General features: G+C 40.1%; 2 protein-coding genes across 3 annotated transcripts in view; one reads left to right on the top strand and one right to left on the bottom strand.

Moving 5' to 3' along the window:
* LOC135504201 (CD276 antigen-like) overlaps window positions 1-8,684 on the bottom strand; it is an 86,838-nt gene extending 78,154 nt beyond the window's left edge. The window contains exon 1 of the mRNA XM_064922562.1: window positions 8,409-8,684. The gene's annotated coding sequence lies outside the window, so the exon portion shown is untranslated. The remainder of the gene's footprint in view (window positions 1-8,408) is intronic.
* A 780-nt stretch (window positions 8,685-9,464) lies between these two features.
* LOC135504187 (ubiquitin-like protein 7) lies at window positions 9,465-15,189 on the top strand. Of its 2 annotated transcripts, none has more exons than XM_064922542.1 (11): window positions 9,465-9,718; window positions 10,039-10,213; window positions 10,298-10,417; window positions 10,546-10,628; window positions 12,419-12,503; window positions 12,605-12,662; window positions 12,785-12,903; window positions 13,150-13,199; window positions 13,282-13,458; window positions 13,571-13,681; window positions 14,146-15,189. In XM_064922542.1, the coding sequence occupies exons 2-11, from the start codon at window positions 10,042-10,044 to the stop codon at window positions 14,284-14,286; spliced, it is 1,116 nt and encodes a 371-aa protein (XP_064778614.1). In that variant the 5' UTR covers window positions 9,465-9,718; window positions 10,039-10,041; the 3' UTR covers window positions 14,287-15,189. The 2 variants fall into 2 exon arrangements, with proteins under 2 accessions (XP_064778614.1, XP_064778607.1); XM_064922535.1 differs by having other exon boundaries at window positions 13,568-13,681.

The raw sequence follows: 15,189 nt of genomic DNA, 5'->3' as shown, positions 1-15,189 counted from the left end.
GTAAATAAGTTGTAGATTACTTTTAAATCGCATTGCCTACAGTCAGAAGGAAAGGCAGCACAGTTTGGAATGCAAATGGCTATTGCTGTAAAGAGAACACAATGAAAATACTCTCATTTCTCTTTCCATAATTTGTATTTTCACTACTTAATAAACTCTTAAGGATTGGACCATTTAAAAAAAAAAATCACCTAAAGTGACACACCCAAATCGAACTGCCTGTAGCTCAACACCTGAAGCAAAGATATGCATATTCTTGATACTATTTGAAAGGAAACACTTTGAAGTATGTGGAAATGTAAACTTATTGTTGGAGAATATAACACATTAGATCTGGTAAAAGATAATACAAACACAAAAACATGTGGTGTCTTTTTTCATGTATCATCTTTGAAATGCAAGAGAAAGGCCATCATACAATATTGCAGTTTAGGCGCAATTTACATTTTGGCCACTAGTTTGCAGCAGTGTGTGTGCAAAGTATCAGATTGATCCAGTGAAGCATTGCAATAGTCTGTCCAAATGTGCCGAATTGATACATCTTCAAGTACATAACTATAGAGAACATACAATATGGTAATACAAAATGTAAGTTTACACACTCCTAGGAATGTCATACATGATGGATCATTAGCTTATACACTAACTTTCACACATCTAGATGGCCAGGCGGTCCAGAGACAGCAGGGGTTCAAACTGTAGAACCTAGTTCCTACATTTGAATACAAAACTTATAAAACATCAAATTTTATCAAACAAAACTATATCTCTGGGACCCTCAGGATGACAAATCAGAGCAAGATTACTGAATGTAAGTACATTATTTCCCTTTGAGGTGAACGTATCAAACCATTTGCCTTGATAACATTTTTTTGTGGTTGTGCACTCTCCTCAAAAAATAGCATGGTGTTTTTTTACTGTAATAGCTACTGCAAATTGGACAGTGCAGTTACATTAACAAGAATTTGACCTCTCTGCCCATATAAGACATGCCTATGTAACAGTATAACTTTAGACCGTCCCCTCGCCCATACCCGGGCGCGAACCAGGGACCCTCTGCACACATCAACAACAGTCACCCACGACGCATCGTTACCCATCTCTCCACAAAAGCCGCAGCCCTTGCAGAGCAAGGGGAACTACTACAAGGTCTCAGAGCAAGTGATGTCACCGATTGAACCGCTATTTAGCACGCACCGCTAACTAAGCTAGCCGTTTCACATCCGTTACACCTATGTCCTGGGAAATGTTCTTGTTACTTACAACATCGTGCTAATCACATTAGCGTATGTTAGCTCAACTGTCCCTGTATAGGGACACCGATCCCATAGTTAACCTTTTGTTTTTGGACATGAATGTCCTCCTCCAGTTTAGATGGACATCACATTCTATGTGTCTCCCATTCTCATTGGCCCGTTATATGGACAACGTCGCTTTTATTGCTGTTTGTCAGCAAAGTAGGAAACCCTGTAATTTGTCTTATCAAAAAAGATTCTGCTAATGTCTCCAGTCATATACATTAAAGTGTAGAAGAAATGCATAAAATGTGTGTTTGCAAAGAAAGAAGAAATGTATCTGATAAAGCCCATAGCCCACGCCTCTACCCTATACGCGCTCAGCCATGATTGACTGGCCTTCTTTGCAAACAGTGATTGAGTAATATTATTAGCCTAAATTATGACTATTCAATCTACTCATCACATTTTGAACATAAGTTTGCATGGAATGAATGGAATGCGTTATTATAAAGGTGCATTTTTACGATGAAAATTGGTTTCCCCAAACTTGAAACTCATGCGCCGTCTATGCATAGGCTTGTGATTTGGCGGTCCGTTACTCGTGTTGTTGGCTGAGAAAAAGTACACGTGGACAGTTATTCTAACATCTTCAAAGTGTGCGGTAAGAAGGACACACGTCATTGCATCCTCGACTTGCATGTTCTGTTAAGATTAAATTCCGTAATGTAAATGTGATTTCTGTCATTCTGAGCACCGTGGGTGGACGCCCTAATCAGGTTACGCACCCAATGCATATGGGTCAGGTAAATGTCTCAAATGTCCGGTAAATTCAAATGCTGCAGGTCAAATGTCCAGCGCCACGTTTTCATAACGGAAACCCTGGATTGTGTGTGTGTGTACACCACCCATGACCCACACATACTGGGTAAGGAAAATGAGAATAAACACTGTAAAATGACAGCAGGGGCACAACAATCATGTGAATATAAACATTTTGGGCATACTGTACATAGAGGGGAGGGGTAGATACTGACCAACTAGTGAAATGCTCCTATATAACCCCTGAAAGTACATGCAATATTACAATAAAATAGTAAAACTATCCAGGATACTACAATAGCACAGACCTCACAGACTGGATGATACTGATTTTGATTAAAATAATACTGTCTACAAGAATACTGTCTACAATTTAATTATGTGTATAGTTATTCTATTGCATATTGTGCCAGGAAAACAGAGATCTTGTCACGGTTGTGTGTAGATATGGACCAAGGCGCAACATACCTTGAGTTCTATATATTTATTATAAAGTGAAACTTACAAAAAACAAAAGGAAACAAATAACGAACCATAACATAAGAGATGTACAGACACTAACTCCAAACACGAAATTCAATATCCCACAAACACAAGTGGGAACAAACACTACTTAAACATGACCCCCAATTAGAGACAACGATTACCAGCTGCCTCTAAATGGGAATCATACAAATCACCAACATATAAAATTAAACCTAGAACCCCACATAGAAATAATAAACTAGAACACCCCCCAGTCACACCTTGACCTACTCCATCATAGAAAATAAAGTCTTTCTATGGTCAGGATGTAACAGATCTGTTTCCGCTCTGTTACTGTACTCCTCATTTCCCTTTGGCATACAGTATATCCTGTACTGTATTCTTCCTCAACACTCATGTCCTCTCCTGTCCACTATTCTCTCTCCTTCCCTTCCTGAATCCTAACACAGCTAGCATACCCTGCTGACGACCCCCAGAGAGAGAGGCTGTGAGGGGAGGATAAGGACTATAATGGGTAATGCCAACTGGGGTCAACATGACGGCATGGTATCAGGTGGCTTGTGGGTAGGCTAAGCAGGCTACAACATAAGCAGATAGCACAAAAGGGAGTGGTACACTAAGAGGTATGATTAACGCAGTCTTCAGCTATGGTGACCAGATTGGTCTGTTCACAGAAATGAAAAGTAGAAGCCTCTGACACTCACTTCGGTTTGTACTGCTATTAACAACGTTACTGAGATAGAACAAAACAAATCCCCACCAAAAACTCAATCATAACCAACGTAAACATAGCCTACTTATTACAGGTAGAGAGCAAAATGTGTTTGTAATAAATTAATTACAAAGTTTCCAACTATCCAGGTTTGGACATTGCCAAATGTTCTGAGTCACATCAACACGTCTATCTATGGTCATCAGCTTCCTTCCTTGGCTTAGATGAAAACCCATGATGAAAGACTTTCCATGAAGTCTCCAGATGAGCTCAGCAGAAAGAAAGGGTGTGGGAAGAAAGGAAACTTCCACACAAAGCTACTTCCATGATAGGACTGTTCCCTGGACCCTGGCTCTCTGTCAGTCTATCTGTCTGTCTCCCTCTGGTTTGGACAGCTGTCCAGCAGGCAGCAGCAGCCAGCCTGCCCATAATTCATTTAGCATGCCAGGACTAGGGACTAGGGAGCTTGCGATCTAGAAATATTTGTCCTGCTCACTGGCTTCAAGTTATTCATGGCAAAGCGGATGCATTGTATGTGTCATAACATACCCGCATGGCATGCATAGAAAACATTACAACATAGACAGATGACATACCTAAGAGTTCTTCATAATCACAAGTCAGATTTCCTGACACATTGTTAAGTTCCTGTTTAATTCAGTTTCACATAGCTCAGCCAATTTGAACTCAGATATTATTGAGTATGACTGGTACGCAGTGTGAAAGCCACTGTCTGTCGAGGCTGTCTGTGTCCCTTGTGGACAGACAGGACAGCAGGAAGAAAATTCCCATTTTTTTGTATTGAATTACTCAATGTTATTTCCCTTCCCCCTGTCTACCTTCTCCACCAGGACTGGTAAATCCCCTTTTTCCTCTCTCCCTGCACTACCCAGATTCTTTTGGTCAGCTTAATGTCAGAGGTCAGATCAAACTCATTTGACCACACCTGCAGCCTTAGACAGGCATAAGGCAGGAATTATTTCAGCACACTAACGAGTACAAAAAAGCAGATCCATTTACATTTGTTGTGGATTTATAGGTTGTGGTATCACGTACACAAATGGTATTACCTAAACGTAAGGTGTTTGCTGGAAAAGTCTGATATTGCTAATATCAAAGACTATTGTATCCCTCCAGGATGCTGTACCTGCCAAGAAAGCCCAGCTGCTCTGCTCTGACAATCATATGATAGTCATCATCAGACCAGTGGTTCTGAAGCCCAGTCCTCCAATGCAGTATGGAGCTCAGAATAATAACATAAACAGCAGCTGACACCATGAAACTAACTCGACCCTCAAGGAGAAATAAAAAGCAATGCCTTATATACAAGTTTAGACATTGAGATATGGGTAAATATATTGTAATTGCATTGTATAACCCTCTGTAAAACAACAATGACATTACATCGGCTTGTTGAATTCACTTTTATTTGTTAATCTGTGGAAAGAACTGAAAACTGCTGTTCACAAATGCTCTCCATCCAACCTCACTGAGCTCGAGCTGTTTTGCAAGGAGGAATGGGAAAAAAAATCAGTCTCTCGATGTGCAAAACTGATAGAGACATACCCCAAGCGACTTACAGCTGTAATCGCAGCAAAAGGTGGCGCTACAAAGTATTAACTTAAGGGGGCTGAATAATTTTGCATGCCCAATTTTTCAGTTTTTGATTTGTTAAAAAAGTTTGAAATATCCAATAAATGTCGTTCCACTTCATGATTGTGTCCCACTTGTTGTTGATTCTTCACAAAAAATACAGTTTTATATCTTTATGTTTGAAGCCTGAAATGTGGCAAAAGGTCGCAAAGTTCAAGGGGGCCGAATACTTTCGCAAGGCACTGTAGCTCTCTAAGGTCTGCAATGACTGACATGATAAGAGGAAAACTGCTGACTGAGGAGTAAGTTGAAAGCCGGACTAAGTTTGTTAAAAAGGCGCGCCCCACAGTTTAAGAACCTCTGTTCTAGAAGACCTTATCATATTTTATAATCACCCAGGTTGTTTGCCCTATGTTGCACTGGGCCTGAACATTTTCCCCCTCCCATCTATGTGATGGGGTAATACTGCTGTGTGTTCCAAGTTCCAATCACAGCGGTCCCAACAAATAAGAGACCACCCACTGTGCACAGATGTCAATTCAATGTCTATTCCACATTGGTTCAACACAATTTCATTGAAATGACGTGGAAACAAAGTTGATTCAACCTGTGTCTGCTCAGTTTCCAGTCTTTTGTCTAAAAACAAGACAATCATGGTTATTATCAAGCTTTACAGACTATAATTAAGTTTTGAGCAGTGGATGCTCCTCAGAGGAGGAGGGGAGGTCCATCCTATTCAGTGAATGTCAGATAAATAAAAATAGTGAAACATTAAAAAAAAATGTTTTAGATAAAACTATACTAAATATATTCAAGTTACCAAATAACTGATAAGAACACACTGTTTCACAATGAAGGTCTACAATAGCCTCAACAGCAGCACTCTCAGGGGTAGAGCCATGGTGTAGCAGAAGGACAGCTATTTTTGTCCTACTCTAGGTACATTGACTTCATTACAAAACCTAGGAGGTTTAAGGTTCTCATCACCTTCCATATACTTACACAGTAATTATGGCAACTTGTGGAGGATGTCCTCCAACCTATCAGAGCTCTTGCAGCATAAACTGACATGTTGCTATTACTGAAAGCATAAGCTACCACTAGCTAGCACTGCAGTGCAAAAAAAATGGGGTGAGTAGTTGACTCAAAGAGAGAGATAAAGACAATAGTGGAACTGTTTTGAACAAATACATTTCTTCAAAAATGAAGGAGACGCATCAGAGAGAAAGTGAGAGACGGAAGCAAACAGAACGAAATGGGGATAAACCTACCTGAATTTGTCCAATAAAAACTGTTGTTTGCAACTGTTTGGACTAATAGTTACACCCTAGATCAGCTAGATGCAGGCAAGAGTGTGGAAGGCGGCATTGAATGTGTCACTGTCACCTTGATTCCTCTAATTTGTCTCTCGACCTGTGCACCTACGTTATAAACTTTCATTCATAGGCTAGGTTGTAGCAACCTCGCAATGGGTATAGGGAACATTTGAGTATAACCTGTCTTGGGTAGGGGGCAGTATTTTGACAACCAGATGAAAAGGGTGCCCAAAGTAAACTGCCTGTTACTCAGGCCCAGAAGCTAGAATATGCATATCGATTTGGATAGAAAACGGTCTAAAGTTTCTAAAACTGCTAAAATAATGTCTATGAGTATAACAGAACTGATTTGGCAGGCGAATCAATGAGGAAAAACCATCCAGGGGAATTTTTTTTGAGGTCATAGGATTTTCCAATGGGTTTCTATGGGATACCCTTATTATTAGGAACCTGGTTGCAGCTCCTATGGCTTCCGCTAGATGTCAACAGTCTTTAGAAATTGTTTGATGTTTTTCATTTGAGAAATGAAGAAGTAGTCCTATTCATTGTAAGTGTCACTCCAGGTAGACTACTGTTTTGGTGCGCGTGAACAGGAGCGTTCTCCCCATTGTTTTTATCCGGTATTAGAAACAGTTTATTCCATCTTAAATTTTATTGATTATTTAGGGTACCTGAGGTTTTAGGGTACCTGAGGTTGGATTAGGAACGTTGTTTGAAATGTTTGGACCAAGTTTACAGGTAAGATACTTTTAGATACTTTGTAGGCATGTTGGGTGAGTTGAAACCGGTGTATTTCTGAATCAAACGTGCCAATTGACATTTTTGGGGGACAAAAGAAGAACATTGACAAAAGGCCCATTTTGATGGGGGGACATAAATTAAAATTAAAGATCCAGGTAGCCTCCAAAATAAAAGAGAGCGTTTTAACAATAAATTATCAAGGTCACCCAAACACTCTCCTAGGGTCAAAAGACACAGGTGTCTGTAATCATGGCCAAGAGTGGCTTAATACAATATAAATATTAAAATTTCATACAAAGAACAGCATACAAACAAATGGATAGCATACGATCATAGGCAAACAATTACAATGGCAAAGTCACAATAATCACAAGAATGGCTTCAGATCAAAGTCTACGTTGAGGCGCACAAGGGTCTTTAAATTAAAGATCCAGGTCCTCCCGTTTTAACAATAAATTATCAAGGTCACCCCCTTCCTAGGGATCTGAATATAACACATTCTTGTGATTATTGTGACTTTGCCATTGTAATTGTTTGTAAACTTGTGTAGTTCAATTAATCTATGATCGTATGCTATCCATTTGTTTGTATGCTGTTCTTTGTATGACATTTTAATATTTGATTATTAACCTGTGTCTTTTAACACTATATAAACGAGTCATCCCGCAGTGTTTGTGATTATACCCTGATGAAGACAGCTTGGCTGTCGAAACGTTGGTATTACATTTTTGCATCTGAGCTCCTAGAGTGTGCGGCTCTCTTTTATTTTCACATTTTGGAGTGCCAACAGAAGATCTTCAAAGGTAAGGCATTACTTATATCGCTATTTCTAACTTTTATGTCGCACCTGCCTGGTTGAAAAATTATTTTCATGTGTTTGTATGCGGGACGCTATCCTCAGATAATCGCATGGTGTGCTTTCGCCGTAAAGCCTTTTTGAAATCTGACACAGCGGCTGGATTAACAAGAAGTTAAGCTTTATTTTGATGTATAGCACATATATTTTCAAGAATGTTAAATATTTGAATCGAGTATTTTAGAATTCTGCGCTCTGCAATTTCACCGGATGTTGGCCAGGTAGGAAGCTAACCTCCTATAGCTAAACTATAAGTTGACTGAATGGTTGTTCCAATTTATTGTCTGGGAGGGGAGGGGGGTCTAGCTAAGTGCTTTGGTAAAATGTGATAAACAAAAAACCGCAATTGGGTTTTTGAGACTTACATCGAAGTTACTTAACAGTGTATTTATTGTTAATGAGTTTCTTAAACGAGTCTATTGTCTTTTGTTCGAATAAAATGCAGTAGTAGCCGTATATCCAATCATGCGGCGTTCCTGCTTCATTCACTCCAGCTGTTGCTTACATCTGCAAGCACAACGAAATGTTCGTTGCTCATTCTCAAAATTTTCAGAAAATCGAAACGACGCGTTATTACATGGTTACTACCCCACGTTTCTTTTAATTTTCTTTGACGAATGTAAATAAAAAATGATGTAAAAACTTACCATGTTTGGGGAACGCAACTTAAGAAACACCAATCATCCAGCGTCAGTGATTTGTTACACAAAATCGCATATGATGTTATTCGGTTGAGTTTTGTATACCCTCTTTGGGATTTCCTGACAAAATAAGCGCTAATAGTGTTCCCTTGAACCCTTTTGACTTTACAAAGTAATAGTTCGGCTACAGGAATTGAAAAACCTTACATTTAGCAAGATTCATTCGATTCTAAGAAACCACTCCCATACGGTGCTTTGTCCAGTATGATGTCACGCGTACGAGAAAAGTGTTTGCCCCCCGACCCCCACCGCTGGGTAATGTTAACCCTTTATTTTGTGATTTAATCTTTATTTAACCCTTTATGTTGAAGGCAAGCATACAGTATATTAAACACATGTGGTGCTTATCAAATTACTTATTCTATCATGTTTTGTACATCTCAAATTCTTCATACACAACTTTATAATTTGGAATATACTAAGGCTAATAATAATACGTGTGATACCTTGATAACACATTTCTGTCTGATGAAGGGTCATATGCTTTGATGAAAATAACAAACTGGATAGGCAATGGTGTTGTATGAACTAGATGCCATTGTTGAACTGGACGTTTGCAATAAATGTCATTAAAACAAAGAGAGTTGGTTTTACACTTACACTGCTATGTGACCAATACAATTTGATTTGATATGATTTTGATTTGATGGGCTCTGCTGAACTCAGCTGTGTGAGAAATAATCCTGTATCCAAATAATGAACCCTTCTGCACCTAAATCCTGTCTGACTCTTGATGCTTCGCACCCCCCTGACAAGACATTGGAGTCCAATACCTTACAAATTGTTATTTTCGTTTTCAATATCACATGTAATTGTTAGTTCCTAACAACAACAAGGAACATGTTTATTTCAAATTATGTTTTGATAAAAGTCGTTCAGTTTTTTTATACGTTCAGTTTTTAGGTTTCATCCTGGGGGCAAAATGACTCCAGCTGGTAATAATAATGTAAAATATGTTGGTAGTTTGAGGGTTAAAATAATTTGATGATGACACAGAAAAGTTGGAAAGTAGTCTCTTCGGCCCAATAACTGACCAAATGTGCAACAAGGGGTGACGAGTATCTTGAAATTGCGGTAGAAAAGGTAATTTGGTTAGAATTGCTACATCTACGTTGCAGTTGTTACATTTTGCTTCAGCAAGGACCGTGATAGCAAATAAATGATACATTATTACCATAATGTATATTCCATTACTTCCGCCTTGGTCAGCGTGATTGTGGACCACGTGACTAAACATCGTTTCAACAAAGCAAATCGTGAGTCTGCAGTACCATTTTTCATTGAGTTTCATGTGTCATTGGTGGATTTAATGCGTTTTAGTTACTGCCATACAAACTGTATTTTTGAAAACGTCATCTTAACGGTCTTTACTTGCTAAAAATGTTAATGCCTAATGTTAGTGGCATTATAGCTAGCCTGCTATCTTAGTGGCTAATAGCTAACGATAACGTTAGCTGTTCATATCAGAAGATTAAACATCTAACGTTACTTTTCCAAACTTTAGTTAGTTTTAGATTCGTGAATGTGGTGCTGTTGCCAATGTAGATTTTCGTAACTTGTTCCTGTCGAGCAACAGCTTATGATGTCGGGGTGGCACCTGTCATTGAAGCTGGTGGATCAGCCCAAATCCACCTTCCACTTCCCTGAGACTATGCCTGGAGACGTGTCTCCCGGCGGGTACCGAGTCTCTACTCTGAAACAACTCGTTTCGGCACAGCTCCCGGATTCCCTACCGGACCCCGAACTCATAGGTTTGCATTACATAAGTGAACAACTCACATGTTAGCTAACTTATTTATGATTTGTGTCTGATTTTGATTTATTTAATATGTCAGAGCTGATACACTGTGGTCGCAAGTTGAAGGATGACCTGACTTTAGACTCCTGTGGGATCCAGCCTGGATCCACCCTGCACATCCTCAAAAGGACCTGGCCTGAACCAGACATCAATCCAGGTGGGTTTTGACAGACCAGCTCTAACCCTCTTAGAAGCGCCATGTCACTAGACATTTCCATTTATAAGGTTACTTCTACAAAGAACCGTAGTAATTTATCTCTCCTGTCTTTCTCCCTTTGTCTGTAGAGCCAGTGAACAGGACGACTGCAGCCAGGGAGTTCCGTGTGCTGCAGGCAGCCCTCCACTCCAACTCCACCTACAGAGACTCGGTAATAACATTGTTATGGTGTTGAGAATGAAAATGTAGAAGGATGTCTTTATCAGAAATCCTATTATATCAGTTACAGTGGGGTCCAAAATGATTGACAACCTTGATAAAGATTAGCAATAAGGAATGTATAAAATACACTGAACAAAAATATGAACACAACATGTAAAGTGTTGGTCCCGTGTTTCATGAGCTGAAATAAAATAACCTAGAAATGTTCCATATGCACAAAAAGCTTATTCCTCTCAAATGTTGTGCACACATTTGTTTACATCCCTGTTAGTGAGCATTTCTCCTTTGCCAAGATAATCTGTCCTCCTGACAGGGGTGGCATATTAAGAAGCTGATTAAACAGCATGATCATAACACAGGTGCACCTTGTGCGGTGGACAATAAAAGCCCACTTTAAAATGTGCAGTTTTGTCACACAACACAATCCCACAGATGTCTCAAGTTTTGAGGGAGCATGCAATTGGCATACTGACTGCAGGTATGTCCAACAGAACTGTTGCTATAGAATTTAATGTTGATTTCTCTACCATCAACCTCCTCAATGTCTTTTTAGAGAATTTGGCAGTATGTCCAACTGGCCTCACAACCGCAGACCATGTGTATGGCGTAGTGTGGGCAGGCAGTTTGTCAACATTGTGAACAGAGGGCCCCATGGTGGCGTTTGGTTATGCTATGGGCAGGCATTCGCTACGGACAACAAACACAATTGCATTTTATCGATGGCAATTTGAATGCACAGAGATACCGTGATGAGATCCTGAGGCCCATTGTCGTGCCAATTATGGTGGTCACACCAGATACTGACTGGTTTTCTGAGCCAAGCCCCAACCTTTTTTTAAGGTATCTGAGTCCAACATAAACATATCTGTATTCCCAGTCATTTGAAATCCATACATTAGAGCCCAATGAGTTTATTTCAATTGACTGATTTCCTTATGTGAACTGTAACTCAGTAAAATCTTTGAAATTGTTACGTGTTGGGTTTATATTTTTGTCCAGTATAAATGATTCAAATACTGAGCTATATTTTATGCTCAAAATAATGGGAAAGTTATATTATTTTATACTAATACAATTGGTCAAAGAAAGATACTTTGTTTAATTAGTAGTACTTTTTTCCTCAAAGGTAGTGGTGAAAAATTGACACCCCTAAAAATGATTATAAATTAAGTAGTCAAAGGTGTAGTATTTTGTTCCATGTTCCTAGCTCACAATGACTACATCAAGCTTGTAACGATACAAACGTGTTGGATGCATTTGCAGTTTGTTTTGGTTGTGTTTCAGATTATTTTGTGTCCAATTGAAATGAATGGTAAATAATGTATTGTCATTGTGGAGTCACTTTTTAGTTGTAAATATGAATAGAATATGTTTCTAAACACTTGTGCATTAATGTGAATTATACCAGGATTACGGATAATCCTGAATGAATTATGAATAATTATGAGTGACAAAGTTACATAGTGTCAAAGATCCTACCTCCAAAACATGCTAACCTTTCACCATTACCAATAACAGGGGAGGTTAGCATGTCTTGGGGGTAAGATCTTTGACTCTGTAAATCTGTCATCATTATTCATGACTGTTACTTGTTAAATAAAAATATATTTATCTGGGCAATTGTTTTAGTATAAAACAATTATAATTTCCCAATTTTTATTTAGCATACACTAGCTCAGTATTCTAATGATGTATCTTATACAGTCATTATTTATCTTCTTTATCAAGGGTGTCAATCATTTCAAACCCCACTGTATATAACTTAATTTGCTTCCCCAGGTGTTTAAGATGCTGACTAATAAGGAGTCTCTAGATCAGATCATTGTGGCCACGCCAGGGCTTAGATCTGACCCGGTAGCGCTAGGCAAGTACTGATTATCCCTGCCCGTTATGACTTTTAACATCATCCTAACCATGTCACCAAGGAGGTTATCTCTTACAATGCTATGCTTCTGAATCTTGCAGGAGTGCTCCAAGACAAAGATCTATTTGTGCAATTCACAGACCCTAACATGCTGGATGTGTAAGTGTTTTTGTTCCATATACTGTAGAATGACTTTGTCATGCCATGTTGTGAATGAGTAACTGAGACTGGATTTGTGACATTAGGGATAATACAAAAGTATTAAACGTTTTGCCTTGTAGGTTGATCAGTTCTCACCCAGCCCTGGTCAATGCCATCATCCTGGTCCTCCACTCAGTGGCTGGCAGCATGCCTGCTCAGTCCAGCGCCGGCTCCTCCAGCTCCTACAGTGACATGCCAGGTGAGCATCACACTGGTGGAAACTACAGGGTGGTGTTCAATAGGTTAGACTGTGGAAAAAAAGGGTTTGCAACGGAAAACAAAAATCTGTTCTTATTGGACAAGGTTCAGGTAGCACCTCCCTGTTTCATTCTTTTTCAAAACTTTTAGTCCCTACTGAACACGACCAAGTGATGGCCACATCGGTCTGTCACTCACCATCACTAAGACTGGAACATGTATGACGTTTGCGTTGTCTTGTCTGCAGGAGGGTTTATGTTTGAGGGCATGTCTGATGACGATGAAGATTTCCAATCGGTGAGTCAATCTAGCTGGATTGAGATTTAAAATGTAAATATAGATGGAGTATAGCTAACATCATTGCTATGTGTCTAACTAGGGCAATCAGGCAGGACCATCCAACCGAACAGGGGGCCCAGCAGGAATGCGGCCTGTGTCCCTTGGCCATAGTGGAGCTACAGGCCCTCGACCCATAACACAGAGTGAGCTGGCCACTGCCCTGGCCCTGGCCAGTACTCCTGAGAGCAGTGCTGTTACTCCCACTGCAGGGGCTCAGGTAAAGAATGTCCCATCATCCTCCCTCAACACACAAATGCACTCCTCTACCAGTGACACAGAACAGACACTTGCCCTTCTAACTGCGTGCCCCTTGTTCTGTGTTGCAGCAGGACACCTCATCTGGAGTGCCTCCCACGCCAGCAGGGACTCCTGTCAGCAATGACCTTTTCAGCCAGGCACTGCAGCAGGCTCTGCAGGCCTCCAGCATGTCCTCTCTACAGGTCAGTCTCTTCTCCTTTCCTCTTCTCCTCTCTACTCTCTCTCATTCTCTCCTTTCCCTCTCCTCCTTTCCTCTCACTCTCTCCTCTCAATGTGCTACATGAGCCACGAGGACAGACCAGATCCACATGTCTCGACCTTTTAAAGGACAACACTGTGGATAGAAGCTGTGCTCTTAATCATACTGCCTGGAGCAAATGGCAATCGCTGCGTTTCTATTTGGTCTCTCTCTAGCTGGAGCAATGGCAATCGCTGCGTTTCTATTTGGTCTCTCTCTAGCTGGAGCAATGGCAATCGCTGCGTTTCTATTTGGTCTCTCTCTAGCTGGAGCAATGGCAATCGCTGCGTTTCTATTTGGTCTCTCTCTAGCTGGAGCAATGACGGCCTAAGCTTCAATGCCTCTGACTGTGTGTTTTGGTCTGTTTGCCAGTAGTTTTAAGGGTAGCTTTGTTCTATTGTCTTATAGGGGCGTTGGCAGTCCCAGCTGCAGCAGCTGAGAGACATGGGGATCCAGGATGAGGAGCTGATGTTACGGGCGCTGCAGGCTACAGAGGGGGACATCCAGTCAGCTCTGGAGCTCATCTTCGCTGGAGGGCCAGGACTCTGAGCCAAGCCAGGGCCCTGAGAGAGGATGGTGCACAGACCCAAGCTGATGGCTCTGGTCATTCTGCCATTGGGCTGTGATATGGACGCTTATATGGACACAATGCTTCAGACATGAAGACCTCATATTACTACTCCTCTACCCTTTCATACACAGCCTAAATGGAACAACCTTTAAATGAGTCAGTCAGATTCAGGGGTAGATGAGGTACATGTTTATCTTTATTACAAGTCAAAAACAAAAATAATACATGTTTTGCCAGCCATTTAAAGGAAGTTTGTTGCTAGCCCCGGAAGGCTTTAAACTCATCGCTGTGTGAATATATACATAATGAAAGAGGGCTGTGTTCTACCAGAAATCTTCATTTTGTTTCAGACACTAGCATTGACTCAGATCTGCTATAAAATATGCCTTGGAAGAAAGCACTGTTGAGATTTCCCCTAGAGTCTAATTGTGATTCATACAGTTGTACACTAGGTGGCAATGTCTAACCTCTTACCATAGTTCCTTTGCAATTCCATTCAATAGAGAAATCAGGAGTAGAAATTTGACAAATATGGCTAGCTGATGTTTGAACTGATTCTGAAACTGGTTCAGTTGGGCTGCCAGATCAATAAACACATACATAATGTAATAGTTGTTTGAGAGTAAATGTAAATACCAGTATTAGACTATTTTTGTGGTTTGATAAAAATATACGCTCATCCAACATGTATGAGATTTATTACATTTTTACTCTTTTAACAGCTGACATTATGCAAACATTGTACTGCAGAATGATAACCTTGTATCCATTCTAAGTACCATCCATTCAGATGTTATTGTGTCTGAGCTGAACACGGTCGCTACGAGCAAATGGTTTTTCTCATTATTCAAATGACTTGCTCTTTAAACAACCAGACCCAT

This window comes from Oncorhynchus masou, chromosome 2 (genome assembly GCF_036934945.1).
Source record: "Oncorhynchus masou masou isolate Uvic2021 chromosome 2, UVic_Omas_1.1, whole genome shotgun sequence".
NCBI lineage: Eukaryota > Metazoa > Chordata > Actinopteri > Salmoniformes > Salmonidae > Oncorhynchus > Oncorhynchus masou.
The sequence above is the reverse complement of the archived record's forward strand: the minus strand, read 5'-3'. Positions and strand labels throughout refer to the sequence as shown.